The sequence below is a fragment of the Helianthus annuus genome, chromosome 10 (genome assembly GCF_002127325.2).
Source record: "Helianthus annuus cultivar XRQ/B chromosome 10, HanXRQr2.0-SUNRISE, whole genome shotgun sequence".
Lineage (NCBI taxonomy): Eukaryota > Viridiplantae > Streptophyta > Magnoliopsida > Asterales > Asteraceae > Helianthus > Helianthus annuus.
This window is the reverse complement of record NC_035442.2, coordinates 146,764,142-146,784,559: the sequence shown is the minus strand read 5'-3', so window position 1 is coordinate 146,784,559 and position 20,418 is coordinate 146,764,142. Positions and strand designations below refer to the sequence as shown.

At 35.3% G+C, this 20,418-nt stretch overlaps 1 protein-coding gene across 1 annotated transcript; it reads right to left on the bottom strand.

Moving 5' to 3' along the window:
• Positions 1-2,430: 2,430 nt before the first annotated feature.
• On the bottom strand, positions 2,431-6,521 carry LOC110886014 (AUGMIN subunit 2). The gene is made up of 6 exons (XM_022133767.2): positions 6,257-6,521; positions 4,136-4,258; positions 3,877-3,981; positions 3,614-3,682; positions 3,284-3,397; positions 2,431-2,856 (listed from the first exon to the last, which is right to left on the bottom strand). The coding sequence occupies exons 1-6, from the start codon at positions 6,383-6,385 to the stop codon at positions 2,560-2,562; spliced, it is 837 nt and encodes a 278-aa protein (XP_021989459.1). The 5' UTR covers positions 6,386-6,521; the 3' UTR covers positions 2,431-2,559.
• Between the last annotated feature and the right edge of the window lie 13,897 nt (positions 6,522-20,418).

Sequence of the window (20,418 nt, the reverse complement as noted above, 5' to 3'; positions counted from 1 at the left end):
TACCCGACCCGAGAACCGATCAAACATAAAATATAGAACCATTCACTACCCTAAACATAGGGTCGGTTCCGGTCCATAGGTCAAAGTCGGGTTTCACCATGAAAAGAACCGAGAACCGACCCGACCCGACCCGATTTTTTATGAAAAATTGGAACCGATCTAAATACCTAGGTACTTGGGTTCGGGTCGGGTTAGGTAATTTTCAGTTCGGTTCTCGGTTATTTTCGGTCCGGACCTAAACTTGCTCACCCCTAGTATTCAATCATTTGACAAATAATTGTGGGATGCGAGTGAGGGAGGCATGTGGTGTGGACGTGATTATGTGAATTTGTTATTCGTCAAACGTACAAAAACAAACAAATCAACCCATGTTTCCCACCATGATTCCTGTTTTTTTTCCATTTCTTAATAATCACAATAATATACATTGGATTCGGATTGGATTCGGATAGGTGTAGAATTGATTCAACCCACCCTATATCATTTGAGTTTATATTGTGTTAAGTTCACACTATCAAAATATGTAAAGACTCGTGTTTGAGCTCTTATTAATATTAAAACTTTTTTATAAAGATAATTAACTAAACTTTGTTTTTTAGATGATTAATTACTTTGGTTAAAAAAGACATTTTTATTAACATTTAACAACGTAAAAATTAATAATGCAAAAAAAGGTTTCAGCTTTATAAGTTAAGAGTCATGATTCATGAAAGAACAAAATTAAAGGACACGTTTTTGAGACTCTAGTCTTAAAGTTGATAGTTAAAGTGTCATTTTAACGCCATATAGACATAAAGCCTTTAATTAAACCACATTTTCACAATTGGTTAGTGGTTTTAACTAAACTATCAATTAAATTTTAGTCTTTTTAATATAAAAAATGGAAGTAGGATATTTTAATCGGTTAGATTGTCAACTACCATGTTTATATTTTTTATATATCAACGGGAGGGTGATGACTTTAGAGCATTCAAATCCATTCCACCATATTTTCACTCTAAATTACACTAAAAAACACTACATTTTCTCTCTCCTTTTCAATTAAATAATATTTTTTATACCTTTATCATTAGTTTTCCTCTCTCATTCACTCACAACCACTTTCAAAATATATTAAAAAATTATAGGGGGTGAACAGTGTCCCCCCAAATATACAGATGAACAGTAACATTTTCTCTCTCCTCCACTCACAACCACTTTTTATACTTTTTATATTTTAAAAACACCACACACACAATTTGATTATTTGGATGTAAATGCTCTTACAACCCTTTTAAGTAGCTTGTAATGGTTTTAACTAACTTGGAGAGGTGATGTGGCGAGCTTTTAACTAGGCCTCATAATAAAAATTTATTTGGGTTTTTTAGGTTATTTTGGGTCATTTTAAAAATGAGGATGAGTTAATAAATAATTAAGGATGAGTCAAGATGGGTTATATGATATCTATTTAAAATAATTCGTGGGTCAGGATGGATATTACGCTAGGTAAATGGGTAACTCAAAAAAGAGCATCACAGGCAACCTATTCGAGTGTTCGTAGACGCTGACTTCACAAATAATAAAATATTTAAAAATAATAAAAAATTAAAAATAATAAAAAATTTCTAAAAAATCAGAAAAATAAAAAAAATTCTAAAAAATCAAAAAATAATAATAAAAATCAAAAAATTCTAAAAAATCCAAAAAATAATAAAAAAATCCAAAAAATTCTAAAAATCAAAAAAAATAATAAAAAATCCAAAAAATTCTAAAAAATCAAGAAAATAATAAAAAATCCAAAAAATTCTAAAAAATAAAAAAAATCTAAAAAAAAATAATAATAATAAAAACCATCTTGACCTAAACCCATCATAACCCATCTTGATTTTTTAGAATTTTTTAGATTTTTTAGAATTTTTTGGATTTTTTATCATGCCCAAATCCATCTTGACATAAACCTATCATAACCCATTTCTTAATAAACTCATCCTAACCCATATCTATCCTAACCCATTACCCAAACCTAACCAATCCACCCATTTTGCCACCCCTACTTTTAACACCCCGCTACGACAAATTAGGGCTAACAAATCGTGTCTTAGCAGGTTTAATAGGTATTTGATAACGCGAACAACAAAAATTTTAAACATGAATACGACTCGTTTAACTACTTTATATCCAATATCTCTAAGACAGATGTATATTTTATGCACCTAGAAGGAGAAATAATGGATTATAACTTTCAAAATTTGATTATTTTTAAAAACGTAAAAAATCACATGGTATACTTTCCTGTTATCGTGTCTTTGCAGGTTACCTACAGGTTATCTATTGCCAGCCCTACGAATCATAGAAAAATGCATATTTTCCTTAAAGTACCAGTACCGAAAAACAAGGAAAAGGGTATCGATACCGGTACCAAACGCTCATCCCTAGATGACATAACCAATGCATGCATATCTTAAACCTCATTCAAAATCAAACTCTTTATTCTTATCAAACATGGTGAAAATACACAAATACAATAATAAAACCAACATACATAAACCACATTGATTTATAACACAACAAGAAATAAAATTATAAACCATTTGCCTTCCCCAAAGGCCACGATAATCTTCGGTTACTCATGCTATCTAAATCACAACTGTTCCGGTCCTCTTTTGAGGTTGTAAGTACCAAATCATCGAAGCTCGATTCTTTTCCCCAGGGAGGTGGAGTCACACAATCAGAGCTGCCAGCTAGCACTTTCAGTTGGGAGTCAGTGGGTCCCACCCGTAGTTTCTGAAGTGTCGCAAAGGATTCTCTCATGGCAGTCATTGCTTCAAAGAACCTCGTGCATGATGCCAACGCCACAGGGATTGGCCTAAGCATCTCCTACATCATATCATACAACCAAATTTCATATTCATTTGTGAACCAAACACCATAAATGCTAATGTAAATTATTTATAAGGGTAAAATAGTAATTTAACATTGGGGTTAATAGATCCAGTTTGACACTTGACAGCATCAGTTTAAGGGACCGGAACCAAAACTATTTATGGGCGTTCTTTGTGGTTAACGTTGGCGCAGCTTCTAGGGGGCGACCGACCCCCCGTACTTTTCGCTCAGTAGTGGAGAGTAAGTAGTTTTCGTATAGAAATTTTTGGGTATATACGTTTTCGACCCCCCGATTTTATAGAAGTTTTTGGATATATACGTTTTCGACACCCCGGTCGGGATGAAATTGTAATTTAGTCAAACAATCATGTTGTCAATTATTTAAAAAAAAAAAAAATACAATCAGCTGTTATGGACATACCCCCCAGACAGATGGTGGCTCTTTAAAGTTTTGAGTCCACTGAAAATCTGCAACAGATGATGTTAGAAGACCATAATCACTGGCAGCCTTCATTAATAATTCCGAGAATTGTTTCTGTAATACCGGGATATAAATATTAGCATAGTGATTATCAAATTTTTCAAATAACTACACAGAGATGCCAATCAATGAAAGAAGATGCACATTTATTTCAGTTGATTCTCATGCATGCTTACTCGGTATAAAAATTAAAAAACGAATATTTATGGGATATATTTATCAAAACGAAGAACTTATACAATCTATTCTCACTTAATTGTAACAACAGACCTGGAATTCTGCTTCCACGGGAATACAATCTAATGAATATGGTTGTTGAAGACGGGCTATAATTCGGTCCTGTAAATTAAATAAGAAACAAATGAGAAAGCTCCATAACTTAGCCAGAATTTTATGCAAAAAAGAAAATGTCTATAAAATTCTTAGGGGGGAATTTATTTATTTTAACAAAAATCCTGCCAGAAACAGCAAGTGAATAAGAAGCCAACACAATGCGTGATAAAAATAATAATAAGGGGCACTAACGGCGTTACCTTATTCTGAATAACGTCCTTTAATATTGTAGTGATCCTTGCTAAAGTTTCTATTTTCTTTTCCATTTCACTCACATGTGTCAAGTGCGCGACATTCTTATCTTCCTGAAAAAATCAGCAATCATAAATAATATGTTTAACTGATTTGGTCCCAAGTGTCAACAAATAGAATAGGTAATCGGTATTTCAAAAAACATTAAGACATCAATTAAAGAACACAACTACACAGCCAAAAATATAGTTCTTGTGACAACTTCACCTTACGGCCTTGAAGTTCAACTTGCAAATCCGCAATTTTCCTTTGCACGGAGGTAAGTTCCCTCAAGACGCGTATCAAGTCATCGCCTTTTTCACCACCAGATGATAAATTCTGCAAGTCTTCCTAACAGAGAAAACAGAAACAAATCAAGAACAAACACATGCATTCTAATATTTATCGATATAAGAGACTGTTGATATCAAAATCAATTTACAAAACCATCGTTCATTCTATGATCTGACACATCACATGAACTTTAGTTTCTGGCTGTTGTATGTCTCACCAGTACCACTGCAGCCCTATAGCTTCTAAAATCTTCAAAAACTTGCTGATTAGCTTACCAGACGTCAGTATCAAACAGACTTTAAAAAACAATGTATAAAATGTTCCCATTCACTTGAATTTAGCAGGTAAATACGAGTTAATCTTGATTTTCACATGAGAAAGGGTTAGTTAGTTAAACCAAGAAAGTAAAGGGGCTGAATGAGTCGATGTACAAGGAAGAGAAAGAAAAAGGAGATATTAAATGAAGAGGGTCGAGAATCGAGATAGGGAAAATTATAAAAACGTTGTTTGACCAACTTGATTTACCAAAATGTCACCCTCATGCGTCCTTGGAATGGGCCTTCAACCATGGGATGCGTCGATGAATGGTACAGCGACACGTGTCCAGAATATTTGATGAGTCGGCGGCCGGCGCATCAAAGCCGTTTTGGCTGGTTTATGTGGCCCGGCTGACCCCTCGTGGCTCGGCTGACTCCTCAAAATTTATTTTTTTCCCAACATGACTTTTTAATTTTATTAAATTTAGATACCAAAATTTTATAAAAAAGAAAATTAAAATACTAGCTCAATAAAATGTTTTTAAAACGATTTTGACATTATTAAGAAAAAGAGTTAAAAAAACTTAATGAAAATCAGTTTCTATTTATTTAAAAAAAAAACTTTTTTTTACATTTGAACATTAAAAAAAATTTAATAAATAATGAATTACAAAAACTTGTAAATTCAGCTCCTTTGAAAATTCATTATTTATTAAAGTTTTTTTCAATGTTCAAATGTAAAAAAAAAAGGTTTTTTTAAATAAACAGAAACTGATTTTTTATTAAGTTTTTTTTAACTCTTTTTCTTAAAAATGTCAAGATCGTTTTAAAAACATTTTATTGAGCTAGTATTTTAATTTTTTTTATAAAATTTTGGTATCTAAATTTAATAAAATTAAAAAGTCATGTTGAAAAAAAAAATTGAGGAGTCAGCCAAGCCACATAAACCAACCAAAACGAACCACAACGAGGAGTCAGCCAAGCCATAAGACCGACGCATCAGCCACCTTTTTGGCTTTGATGTGTAGGCCGCCGACTCATCAAATATTCTGGACACGTGTCGCTGTACCATTCATTGACGCATCCCATGGTTGAAGGCCCATTCCAAGGACGCATGAGGGTGACATTTTGGTAAATCAAGTTGGTCAAACAACATTTTTGAATTTTCCCATCGAGATATTATTCATAAAAGACAAGTTTAGTAAATGATTTATTTTATCTTGTTGCCTATTTGTTAGCAAAGAGTTAGGAGTTTGTTCTTGCTTACCAAGTTTTATGGTACAGTATAAATAGATGGTTAGGGTTCTTAATACTATTGAAAGAGTCAGTTGTCGGTTGACTCCAAAATCCCGTGTGTTATCTCGTGTTTGTGTGATCGATTAAAGGGCGCAACAAAAGCAACATACATTGTAGGATCAATTTATTCCAGATCATACAAACCCAATATATTAACGCCAAAAGACTTGGTTATGCAAACAAGATAATAATTTTCTCTTGCAACCTATGATCCATGTTGCAAAATGACATCTTTTTCCCTTGCTACATTTTCATGTATAAAAGGAGATCATAATATGCGACAATATATCATAAAATTCAAAAGGGTAAACCTCTAATCTTAATGGATTTTTCAACTTGACAATAACATACAAAATCTCTGCCAATGCACTCGGTAACACACTTAACTTCAAAGCACAAACCCTAATTTTAGGTCTAGAAAGCAACTAACAAACTGGTTTGGGCATTGTAGATACCTAAACCCTAAAATCCATAAATTAAACAATAATCACAGAAAATTGACCTGAGAAGGAGGAGGAGCAACAGAAAACCCAAGGTCGGCGGCGATTGAGAGGGCATCGGACATACCACCAAGTCGCCGGAGAGGTTTTCTTCCCACCCAACTACCGTCGCTTCCTTGAATCGACGCCATTTTCAGTTATATGACTTGCTATTTTGCGGATCCAACACTTTGTTTTGTGATCTTCGTGGCTGGTTGTCACTTTGGCCGGCTTAATTTTTAAATTCTAGAGTGGTCGTCGTTGAGGATTGAAAATTAAAGTTTAACCGTAGTATCATCGAATATCTAAAATGTAAAACTAGCAGTTTGGTCCTTGTACTATTAGCTACCTTTTATTTCTAGTCCTCCCCTTATTTAAGTAGCATTAAGAGCATTCACATCCAAGGCATCATATTCTCAGTGTGGTGTTTTTAAAATATAAAAAGTATAAAAAGTGGTTGTGAGTGGAGGAGAGAGAAAATGTTACTGTTCATCTGTATATTTGGGGGGACACTGTTCACCCACTATAATTTTTTAATATATATTGAAAGTAGTTGTGAGTGAAGGAGAGAGAAAAATATAATGATAAAGGTATAAAAATATTATTTAATTGAAAAGGAGAGAGAAAAAGTATTTGTTTTTAGTGGAAATATATTGATATAGGAGTTGTTTTTTAGTGGAATGTATGTATAATTTTAGGGGGTTGGATGTGAATGCTCTAAGAGCATTCACATCCAAGGAATCAAATTTTGTGTGTGTTGTTTTTAAAATATAAAGAGTATAAAAAGTGGTTGTGAGTGGAGGAGAGAGAAAATGTTACTGTTCATCTGTATATTTGGGGGACACTGTTCACCCCCTATAATTTTTTAATATATTTTGAAAATGGTTGTGAGTGGAGGAGAGAGAAAAGGTAATGATAAAGGTATAAAAATTATTATTTAATTGAAAATGAGAGAGAAAATGTAGTGTTTTTTAGTGTAATTTAGAGTGAAAATATAATGGATTGGATGTGAATGCTCTAACAAATGGTCGTATTATTGGCACACTTTGGGAGATTAAATCGACAGGGTCGGCTCCATAGGCTTGGCAATCTAGGCATTAGGAATGACAATGGGTCGGGTACTAGTAATCCCAAGCCCGTACCCGGTTGTAGTTCTTTGGCCCGTACCTGACCCGTTACCCGTCGGGTATTTGTTGGATATTTACCCATCGGGTATACCCGCGGGTAACGGGTATACCCATTAATTTGTTAAAAATATCATTGAAACTCTCTTGTGCATTTTTTACTCTAATGTTTATATAATTTACTACTTTAATAACTACAACAAAGGAAAATATGACTAATAACATACAAACATATCATTTTCAAATGCATATTTGAAACATATATCTGCATAATTAACTAATTAATGTACTGCTACTTTGGAACACATAATGTCAATTTATATAATTTGCATTTAGTTGAACACCAAACATGAAAAATAGTAGCATTAATCAGAACCCAAGTAATCTCCCTAACAACTTGAAATGTGTTTAGAAAATTCCAAAACTAACACACATTTATAATCTCCATATAAACAACATAACTAGGCATAAAATCTTGTGTTTGTATGTTAAAGTCTTGAAGACAAATAACAAAGCAAAATAATATGAATAAGTGTATGTACTAAGGTTTATATAAATGGAAAATTAAATTTAAAATAATATGTTTTTCGGGTAATATTTGGGTAAACGGGCCGGGTATCGGGCGGGTATCGCTAAATCCCATACCCGTACCCGTACCTGAATATTTGTATATTTTTAATCCCATACCCATCGGGCTTCGGGTATACCCGACCTGTATGTTTCGGGTTTCGAGTATACCCATCGGGCTTGGGCTTTTTTGCCATCCCTACTAGGCACGGGCCTAGGGCTACCAAAAAAATAAGGGCCTCCAAGTTTTTAGAAAATTTTTAAATATAGTATATGTACTAGGCCCAAATAAATACGTTTATTTCAAACTAAACTGGGTTTTCATTGAAGGAGCCCAAAATAAATATTGTTTAGCAAACACATGCCAAGCTTCAAAACCCATTTTGCCTTGATTTCCAACTATTACAACACGACAACCATCGACCTAATCATCAATATTTAGCGGCATAAAGCCCCTAAATACAACCGCAATCATCGTTCCCACTTCCCATCGCAACCTACTTTCAATTTCTAGACTATCGGCTATCACTAGACGAAAAAAGTAAGGGTAATCACCCATTGCATCGGGATTGGAGGAGAGTTTATCGGCAAAATTAGGGCCCCTACTTCATAGTTCGCCTAGAGTCTCCAAAAATGTAGGAACGACCCTGAATCGACACCCTCAATACGCATCGTATAGGCCTATACGATGCGTATTGAGGTGGGTTCAAACTTCTATGTCTGACAAAGGCTGACAATATCCCCTTGCCAAAAAGTAATGCGCATCGTATAGGCCTATACGATTGCGTATTGAAGGTGTCGATTTAATTTTTTAATTTTGCAAGGTAGCTTCCTGTCACGCAGTAGCTTTCCGTCACGCGAACGAAGAAGCAGCACTTTGGACATTTGTCGGTCTTCAAACATCTAGGAAACATTATTTGAGAATACCCCTGAATTTATCGAAGTTGTAGAATGAGATCCTCCACTTTTGGGTTATCATCTTTCAACCCTATTTTCCCTAAATTTATCGATTCTGTTTTTCAATAGGGATGTAATGCAACGATTCCTCTCAATTGAATAGACAGACACTTGCTTCATAAGACTCACTTGAATTGTCTCGGATGTAATAACAGTACGTTTAGCATCCGTGCCTGCTTGAATTGCAGAAAACAAAGGATAACGAAGATGAACATTGTATTTATCACGAAAGTACTGAACAACCGAGATAACAGCTTCGGTTTCATCAACTGCATTTGGAACAGTAGAGTTGAAAAAACTGCAATTGGAATTGATCTTGGAACAACATACTCTTGTTACCATATGACACATGATAAAAGCAATTCTATAGACAGTCTGGGATTATGTTCCACAAATTGGGAACCACATATTTGCTTCAAGATTTACGTCTGATGTCCAAGTTTGATCACATTTGACTTCATCTGCGGCAGTCCAATGACTTTCTTCCCACGTGTCTACACCGTGATCTTCATATTCTTGGTTCAATACCAACTCATCTTTAGTAGTGTTTGTTTGAGAACCTGATTCAGATACACAACGGTTCTCCAATTCCAGATCAGTAAGCAAATACACAACGGTTCTCCAATTCTAGATCATTAATGTAAGGAGAAGCGTTGAGATAACGGACATCCATCAAGCTCAAAAAAAAACTTGTGTTTCTCATAGTCACAAACAATTGCGGTTTGTATTTCCCATAGCCACTGTTTCCGTAGTAAAAAACGGTTGCGGTTTGCACATTCAGTCTTCATTAATTCATTAAAATTAACAAGGCGGTCTCTTTGCACCGTGATCTTCATATTCTTGGTTCAATACCAACTCATCTTTAGTAGTGTTTGGTCGGTAAATTATTACCGCTTGGTCGGGTATGGGGTCATATGCCGGATTGTGGCTACAAAATCTTCATAACCTGCTTTAATCTGTTTTGTTTGATAACTTAAAGATTGGGGATGAACGCGACCGTGTCCTAGATATCCTTGGCTCATTTAAGTTACTAATGGCCATGACCAAGCACGGGGTGTGGGCATACACCCGACAGATGCTTAATGCTATATTAAAATGTTTTACCCACAAGTTGAGGATAACTCCTTTGTGGGTTTATAAGTGGTGTATCGGTTAATCATGTCTCAGTTTCTATACTGAGCCCCATATGTATTGACAAACATGTAAAACAGATACAAGATCATTTTGAATTGTCCCAAGTTATTAAAAGATTTCTATGTGCCTTGTGCACTTAAATCAAAGTTTGAAATGTTTTCAAAATGTGTCGGTTGATTATATTTACCAATGAAAACTGGAGTAATTTTAAAAGACTAAGCTACATGTACCAACATGTAAATAGGATGGAAGCTGCTCGATATTGCTAGAAGAGGAATTTGCGACTCCTTTTGCATAAGCCTATTAGTCTGTTGAACTCATTCTTGTATATTTTATGATCCGCATGTGGATCTTTACTATTACTAGCCGTTTTGTATTATTTCGAACTTTGAACATTTGGTGTGTAATAGTAATTTCACTCCAAGACTTCCGTTGTGCTATTCTGTGTATATTGACTATGACGATACCAATCTTACGTCACGATACTCCCCACCTGGCCCACCGGGTTTGTCGTTGAAATATCAGGGTGTGACATCGCCACTCCTCTACCCTCACGTTCAGGCACTGTTTAGTCTCTGCAATCAACACAATATCATCTGCAAAAAGCATGCACCATGGAGCTGTCTCCTGAATCAACTTGGACAACTCATCTGTAACAACTGTCACTAAAATCCCTAATTAGGATGTTAATTATCTATTAAGAAAACCCTAATTGAGAAACCCAAGTGATTCCACACAAACCCTAAAATTTTCAGAATTTTCAGAATCAAGATCAGGGCCCCTAAAACTCAGGGGGGGATAAACCCTAGCCAACGATTATCTTCATAACTAATTATAAAAATCGAATTTTAAGAAACTGACAACACAGCAAGCCTACCTGCACGAAGGGCTACCCTATGAAAATAGGGTGGTCACTCGCGTAGCGCGACGGCTAAGAGGGTACCCCTCGCGCTACGCGACGGTGTCAAAATCTCAGTATAAATAGCAGGGGTTGGGACTTGAATTTTGGTACTGAAACGACGAAAAGCGGAGTTACATAGGTCGAGTTATAAGCAAAACAGTCCAACACACACACAATTATCGAATTACTGCCACAGAACAGGGTAATTACTCGATCGCTATTACGATTCAGTTTCCGGAATCAATACATTTAAAGAATGTCTAAGTGCCGCCCACATTGGGCTATGCTTTATCGTTGTCGATAATTCGATAATGAGCCGAAGCATTGTACTTTGTCGTTGTCGATAATTCGATATACGAGTTGAAGTACTATACTTTATCGTTTGTCATTTTGATAAATGAGCCGAAGTATTGCACTTGGACATTCATTGTCAAAATTGATCTCGGGGAATTATCGTAACTGCTGTATTGATCACTAATCCTGTTTTGTGTGCATTATTGTTAGATTAGAAATAATCAAGGCTAATCAGTAGGCTTATACACTGCTCGTTAAATCTGCAATGTGAGTCATTCTTCTTTTTATCAATTGTTTTACAATACTCCAAATTATTTTCAAAAGTGTTATAAATACAGGGACTAAGTCGTGGATATCTTGATTTATTGGTTAGTGGGGTATTGTGCACATTACTATTTCTCCCAGTTAGGTTCATTGACCTACTAGGGAGAAACGTCACTATTAGAGTTCATTAACCTAATAGTGGTATGACCATCGTCACCATTGTGACTTGTCACCATTGTGGCAGAAAGCCAGATAAAGATAAAGATGTAAACCATTGTAATCGCTCTTATGCTGTAATTTATAACTATGGGTCATTTCCTAAAAACTGAATGAACTCACTCAGTATTTCCCCGCTGACAAAACCTTTTTCAAACATGTTTCAGGTAATCTGTTGTGAGCAAAGAAAAGTGCCAGGAAGCACTACCAGCTTAGAAAAGTGGCTCAGTGTAAATAAATAAAGAAACATGTTTTGAAAAATAAAGATTTCCATTGAAATCACATTATTGTAAATTACTGGGTTTTATCCCTAAATTATATAATGAGCAGTTTTACTACTAAAGATCCTGTTTTAAAAAGACTTCCGCTGTCGCCTAAATTAAATACCGCGGGATTTCTGTTCCACGGCTCCTGAAACGGGTCAAACCGGGTCGGGGGCCGTGACAGAAATAAAGTGGTATCAGAGCCACTTCTCAAGCCACTGATTTAAGCCAATTAAGTATTTAGAAAATACTTAATCTCCATAAATTGCTATTTTGTGATTATTTGTTTATTTATCTGACTAATTGTGTACAGTATGAGCAGATTTTTATATGTTAGTCAAATAAATTGATTCAAGTATTAGTACCTTTATTATCTACAATCTAGAAGTCTTATCAAGAAAATCATAAAATTTTCAAAATAAAACCTCGTATGATGTAAATTTCAATAATACCCAGTAGGAACTAATATTTAAAAAGTTTTCTATAAATTTTATGAATTCTGACTATGTCTATTTTTGCTAAACAGCATGAGTAACATGTCTGAGGCCCTTCAGAATTTAAATCTCTATCCAGTAAGAGTAGAAGTTTCCAGAGATTTCAATAGGTATATACCAGATATAGAAGAACCTATAGAGTTCGATGCTTTACCTCTCGAGAAACCCAAGCCCAAGGAAATAGAAATTGGGGAAAGTTCTAGGCAAATTGAAAAGTTACCATCTCAGGAAGAGTTAGATTCTATAATGGCAAGCCATAATACTATTAAGCCTGTTAATGAAAATATTTTTAATTGCTCTCTTGAAACACCACTACCAATGAACTTAGAACCATCTATTCCAAACCCTTCAATCCACTCGCAAATAGACGAATGGTTAATTAATGAAATACAGTTACAAAATTATCCCTATAAGCTTTTTCCTTAAAGTTCCATCTAGAACCCTTACCAAATCCACCAATGAGTAACAAGAATAAGACTGAACTTCGCTTTGGTGAAGAACTAATAGATACTGGGAATAGAATCCAAGAGACTGGGAAACAGATCTCCTGGAAATACAATAAGAGGGAATACAGTTACTAGAAAATCGTTTACAAAAGGATAGGGGATTTATGAAACTGTTATTGTAATAGTAATAGTAAAACCAGTATGTGTAAGATAAATAATAAAACAATTGTATATAGAAGCATGAAATTTTAGAAAATTTACGAATTTTGTTCGTATACGTGATTATGTGCAATTAAGTGTGATATTGGATTATTTCTTGTATACTAATTATTTATCTATAACTTAGTTGTCAAATGGAAAACGCTAATAATGAACCAGTTAATGAGGTTAATGATTCTGAGCAACAACCGGGGGATCAATATATGACTAGGCAGGATATAGAAAATATCGTTGCTCAAGGGATAGCCAACACTATTCCAACAATGATAGCTCAAGGGATAGCCAACGCTATTCCAGCCATCGTTGCTGCTGTTAAAAATCCAATAGAACCACAACAACCCGTTCCTAGCAAACGTATTTCTGAAGATAACTTCAGTAATAGCGTAAACGGAGCAATTATCATGTTAATCATGACAATGAACCACAACCAGCGCCGCTCCCTAAGAAAATGAAAGTTGCAACACCTGGTTGCACTTACAAGGAATTTCTTGCTTGTAAACCATCTGAGTTTGCAGGCAACGAAGGAGCGACTGCGGCACTACGTTGGTTAGAGAAAACTGAGGCAGTAATTGCCATAAGTAAATGTGCTCAGGATGATCAGGTCATGTACGCGTCAAATCTTTTCAAAGAAGGAGCGCTAGAATGGTGGAATACGGTGTTACAATCAAAAGGAAGAAGGATGGCGTATGCTATGAACTGGGAAGAATTTAAGAGCTTGGTAGAAAGAAAATTCTGTCCCGAATATGAAAAAGAACAAATGACAAACAAGTTTTTAACCCACCGAATTGTTGATGTAGATTGTCGAAAGTATACTACGACATTCTTCGAATATGCTCGAGTAGTACCAACCCTGGCTTCGCCAGAGCCAGTACTTATTTCTCGATATATTTGGGGATTGATTTCTGAAATCCGTAACATCGTCAAAGCTGCGAAACCTCGCACGATTGATGATGCGATAGATTTAGCCAATACTCTGACTGACGAACTAGTACGGACAAGAGAAGAAAATAGAAGGAAGGAAGTAGCCCAAAAGATTACCCAGGTAATCCGTTCGGATAACCATAACGATTTTAAGAAAGGAGGGAATGGGCAATCTTCTACTAGTTCATTTTGCAATTTTTGCAAAAGAAAGCATTTTGGAAGATGCAAAGGATACTGCAATTTTTGCAAAATTCCGGGGCATCAGGAAGAAGACTGCAGGAGGAAGAAATTTTCAGTTTGTTACAACTGTGGAGAAACTGGACATCTTAGGCCAAATTGTCCAAAACTAAACAAACCATCTGACACTAAAGCCAAACCTGCAGAAGAAACAAAAAGGAATGCAAGAGCCTTTCAATTGACTGCTCAGGAAACAGAGCTCATTCCAGATGTAATAGCCGGTACGTCCTAGGTTACAACGTTTACACAAAAAGTATTAACTGACTCTGATGCACACCAAAGTTTTATAAATACTTCATTCTGTCAAACTCTTAACTTAGACAAACCTTTCTTTGCTAACCTAATTCCTATGAAATTAGCCGAGTTTGATGTTATATTAGAAATAGATTAGTTAGTAGCCAACCCTACTCGAATTCTCTGTGATAAAAACTTTATAGAAAATCCAGGTAACCGCCGGAGAAGTATTTATGATTATAGGAAATAAACCACGTAAGGTCACATGATAAATCATGAAGATATTCACTTAGATCCTGCTAAGATAGCAATGGAAGAGTTCGCAATCTTTAAATGGAAAGTAGGTATTTTGTAAATTTAGCCGGATACTATAGGCAGTTTATTAAGGATTCTTTTAGATAGATACATCCTTAACTAAGTTAACACAGTTAATTCTAAATAAGAACCTAAACAAAAAGAAGCCTCTAGCTAGCCTTACCAGAAGGAACAGAAGATTTTAAAAGTATACGGTAATGCTTCAAAGTTAAAATTTGGATATATGGTAATGCGACACAAAAAGGTAATTGTGTATGCATCAAGGCAATTGCAAAAGTACGAAGAAAACCTTACCACTTGTAAGCCTAAAAATTAGAAACCACAAGTTATCCTTAAGATTAGGAAATATTATCTAAGCAAGCTTACTATCCATATGGGTCATAAGAATTTAAGATACATATTTGAGCAACAAGAATTAAACATAAGGAAAAGGAAATCCTCAGTGATTACAACTGTGATATTCAGTATCACGAAGGAAAGACTGAAGACGGTTAGAAGAACTATACAAATAATAAACAAAAGCCGCCGAAGTCCGAGTTGGAGACAAAATGCTATTGAAAGTATTTCCTTGGAAAGGAATTTATAAATTCGGTAAGAGAAAAAGCTAATTCTCTTATACGTAGGACCATTTTCAGTAATCCAACGCATAGGACCAGTAGCTTATCATTTACAACTACCAGAAGAATTAGCTGAAGTACATGATGTGTTTCATGTATCCAATCTTAAGAAACTTCTATCAGGCGAATCCTTGGTAGTACCTCTTCAAGATATAAAGATAAATGACATAGAAACCCCTACAAATAGAAGATCGGAAGATTAAGTTTCTCAAAAACAAACAACTAGTGTTAGTGAAAGTCCAATGGGAATCCAGAAGAGAACAAGAGTACACTTGGGAACTGGAATCAGAGATGAAGTGAAAATACTCTCATCTATTTCAGTGAATCTCGAGGACGAGATTTTTCTTAAGGTGGGGAGGATGTAACAACTGTCACTAAAATCCCTAATTAGGATGTTAATTATCTATTAAGAAAACCCTAATTGAGAAACCCAAGTGATTCCACACAAACCCTAAAATTTTCAGAATTTTCAGAATCAAGATCAGGGCCCCTAAAACTCAGGGGGGGATAAACCCTAGCCAACGATTATCTTCATAACTAATTATAAAAATCGAATTTTAAGAAACTGACAACACAGCAAGCCTACCTGCACGAAGGGCTACCCTATGAAAATAGGGTGGTCACTCGCGTAGCGCGACGGCTAAGAGGGTACCCCTCGCGCTACGCGACGGTGTCAAAATCTCAGTATAAATAGCAGGGGTTGGGACTTGAATTTTGGTACTGAAACGACGAAAAGCGGAGTTACATAGGTCGAGTTATAAGCAAAACAGTCCAACACACACACAATTATCGAATTACTGCCACAGAACAGGGTAATTACTCGATCGCTATTACGATTCAGTTTCCGGAATCAATACATTTAAAGAATGTCTAAGTGCCGCCCACATTGGGCTATGCTTTATCGTTGTCGATAATTCGATAATGAGCCGAAGCATTGTACTTTGTCGTTGTCGATAATTCGATATACGAGTTGAAGTACTATACTTTATCGTTTGTCATTTTGATAAATGAGCCGAAGTATTGCACTTGGACATTCATTGTCAAAATTGATCTCGGGGAATTATCGTAACTGCTGTATTGATCACTAATCCTGTTTTGTGTGCATTATTGTTAGATTAGAAATAATCAAGGCTAATCAGTAGGCTTATACACTGCTCGTTAAATCTGCAATGTGAGTCATTCTTCTTTTTATCAATTGTTTTACAATACTCCAAATTATTTTCAAAAGTGTTATAAATACAGGGACTAAGTCGTGGATATCTTGATTTATTGGTTAGTGGGGTATTGTGCACATTACTATTTCTCCCAGTTAGGTTCATTGACCTACTAGGGAGAAACGTCACTATTAGAGTTCATTAACCTAATAGTGGTATGACCATCGTCACCATTGTGACTTGTCACCATTGTGGCAGAAAGCCAGATAAAGATAAAGATGTAAACCATTGTAATCGCTCTTATGCTGTAATTTATAACTATGGGTCATTTCCTAAAAACTGAATGAACTCACTCAGTATTTCCCCGCTGACAAAACCTTTTTCAAACATGTTTCAGGTAATCTGTTGTGAGCAAAGAAAAGTGCCAGGAAGCACTACCAGCTTAGAAAAGTGGCTCAGTGTAAATAAATAAAGAAACATGTTTTGAAAAATAAAGATTTCCATTGAAATCACATTATTGTAAATTACTGGGTTTTATCCCTAAATTATATAATGAGCAGTTTTACTACTAAAGATCCTGTTTTAAAAAGACTTCCGCTGTCGCCTAAATTAAATACCGCGGGATTTCTGTTCCACGGCTCCTGAAACGGGTCAAACCGGGTCGGGGGCCGTGACATCATCCAAGACAACCGCAAAAAGAAAAGGGCTCAACGCAGACCCTTGGTGGAGTCCCACAGGAAAGAAGTTTGTAACCCCTACAGGCGCGCAGACACTAGTTTCTGTTCTATCGTATCAACACACAATCACACCAAGAGAAGTTTGTATCCCCTACGGGCCTAATCTAAATATTGAAATGGTTTAATCTAATGATTGCTAATTAATTGCATAAAGAAATAAGTATTTACAATTTATACAAGGTTAAAGAAGTAAACCCCATCTACTTTCCGTTTTTCTTAAAAAAAAGGTTCAATATCTTCTTTCATACGTACAAAAGTAACTTTACATCGTTTTATGTAATAATAAAAAGGTGGTATAGTTATATTATGAATAGGAATAATACAGCTATGTAAGAGTAGTAGGAAACCTGATCTGAATAAGGAAATCAAGATAATATTGACACCAAAAATCTTACAAATCGTTTTATAGTCTCAAATCACAATATTAAGATACAAGCCTACTCTAATAGGCTAATATGAGACTCTTCTAAGCTCGGTGTCCTAGTATGCATTCAAACTCAAAATGTATACTTTCCATATTGGGTTAAATACTTGAAAAAACATGCTTAAAGACGTCAACATAATGTTGGTGAGTTTACAGGTTTGTATTGTGTCATTCAAAGTAAGTGAAACTCAATTAGGGAAGATTGGTAAGATCTCATGTGAAGAACACAAAGGCATAAATGGGTTGGTAGGTGCTTTCAAGTTTTGGAAAAAAGGAAAAATGGGTTGACCCGACTAAAGTTCTTATTACATCAAAGATATCACCATATCAAGAACCAAAGTTCGGGATCAACACACAATCACACCAAGAGAAATATATGCAAGTTGATGAGCTCAAATAGCAAATACCTCATCCACTACTTTGCACAAGTGATAGCTAACTCGTGATGGAACACACTTTTGCTTCATCACAAAATAAGGCATCTCACTATAAGGACCACTTTACTAGGAAGAATTGGCGTACTTTTAGCAGATTGTATGTGACAACTATGACTTGTTTGGATGATTGTCATATTCACTACTTGTAACACCCCAACCCGGTTAGAGCTGACGTGTCACAATCTCAGAGGTAGACATAGACAAAAAGAATACTTTCCTTTATTTCAAAGGTCTGAATTTTAGTACAACATCCTAAAGTGTAAAATCTAGCTTCCTTGTATAGCCTCCTAAGTATTTCTTAATATCTTCAGATAACATCCAAGGGTTTTATTCCACTTTCTCAGTCCCACGCCAAAGTAACATGTGAACCTGTTGGGGGAAAAAGGTTTACAGACTAAGCCAAATGCTCGGTAAGGAATAATAGGCTGGAGTAAAAATGGTTTTCGCTAAAACATTTTTAGTAAAACAATTTCAGTAACCATAACGAAAAAGACAATTTCGGTAAAATCAGTTTGAGTAATATTTTGAAAGCATAATTTCAGTAACTGTACCAGTAAATAGCTTTGGTAACGATAATGGTAAAATCATCCAGTAACGTAAAAAGTAACAGTAAATCAGTTTCAGTAACGGTAATAGTATCAGTAACACTAACAGTAACTCATTTTCGGTAACAATAATGCTAACATTAAATCATTACTTACGGATGTACCCATGAGCCGAATAGTAACAGTAAACAGATCGTGACAATATACAGGGAATGGCGCAGGTTGGCACACCCACATCCATTCCCCGTAGCAGAAATAGTAACGTAACTAGAATCGATCCATACGCCTCCTAGTAGCTTTATACCACACTTGTACCTAGGGACGCCGTGAACTGATCTCTCCGTCACGGAAGGAGCACATGTTGTCGGTGCCATAACAACACGCTCGTGGGACACTCCACGAGAAGCTAGAACTTAGGGTAACAGAGTAGGGAAACATTTTTTTCTTAAATCATTTAAACATCAGTATCGCAACATGTGATAATGATCATAAACTTAAATATACCGAATGCTTGTCTTTGACAAAAAGGCAACAGACAGTTAACATATTACTGACAAAAAAAAAAAAAAACCAACATATCAAAGAACGAATCGTAACATGAAACCCACATATCCTTATTAACGACACCTGATAATGCAACCGAGTGTTTATATATAGGATGTACCGCAGCGTATCCACCACACCTGTATACGTTATCAAAGTTCTGTTTACCAAGAAATTCGAGATCCATGCCCCTTTTTTCAACCAAACACATTTCAAACGTCTTGTTAAGTAAACATATTCATTTTATTTTCAAAAGCCGAAACAAACAGTTAACAAATCGAAATGCCAAAGTCGTTAGGAGTTCCAAAAGAAAATTATACTTAATGGGGTTTATAAACAATCAAACCAGATACCAAAGGAGAGGGGGTAGGGATCCGTAGCTGAACAAATGATTCACATTTATGTAAGACCGGTTCGTTCAGGGAACCAGATAACTCGAGGACGACCCTGGTCTAAATTGTTTTTTAAACGAAAAAAGTCTAATTTTAAAAGATAAACTAATAAAATGATTGTACTATACTTTAAGTTGTATACATCTATATCTATATATACTTAAAAATTTAGTTATATCAACTTTTTTACAACCTTCATTATGAGTCTCTTAAATACATTTGTGTCTTTCAAGTTGTAATTGCCTATTAACAAGGGGCCAGAAATAAACAAATTTGAGCATTTCCCCAAGGACTTCTTAAAACTTAAGAGGTACAAGTAGAAATGCTTGGTATACAATACACAATGCATGTATTAATTATGTTTTAGGGGTAAATTTGTCTTCCAACATGAATATTAAATTAATATCTTAATTCTTACCGATTATAATGAATTGAAATGGATCTCTAGAGACTATAATTAATTAGTTGAAAAATAATAGTTAATTTAGTTTACAAGTTATCAAGCATCATGTACAAGGATGAGTAAGCCATTTTAGAAGGGTTAAATCCAATGTTTTAAGACACTAGAAGGTTAATTAGGGGATTTCAGTCTACATATTGAATGCTTCCGTTCCTAATGATTCATGTTCTGGTTCCTCATCGGCCATTATGAAAGAAAACCATAAGACAGTGGTTTCTGGGTAGTTTAGAGAGAAGTTTAGAGAGGTTACGCAATCTGTCTTTTCTACACCCACATCGTCTCCCAGATTA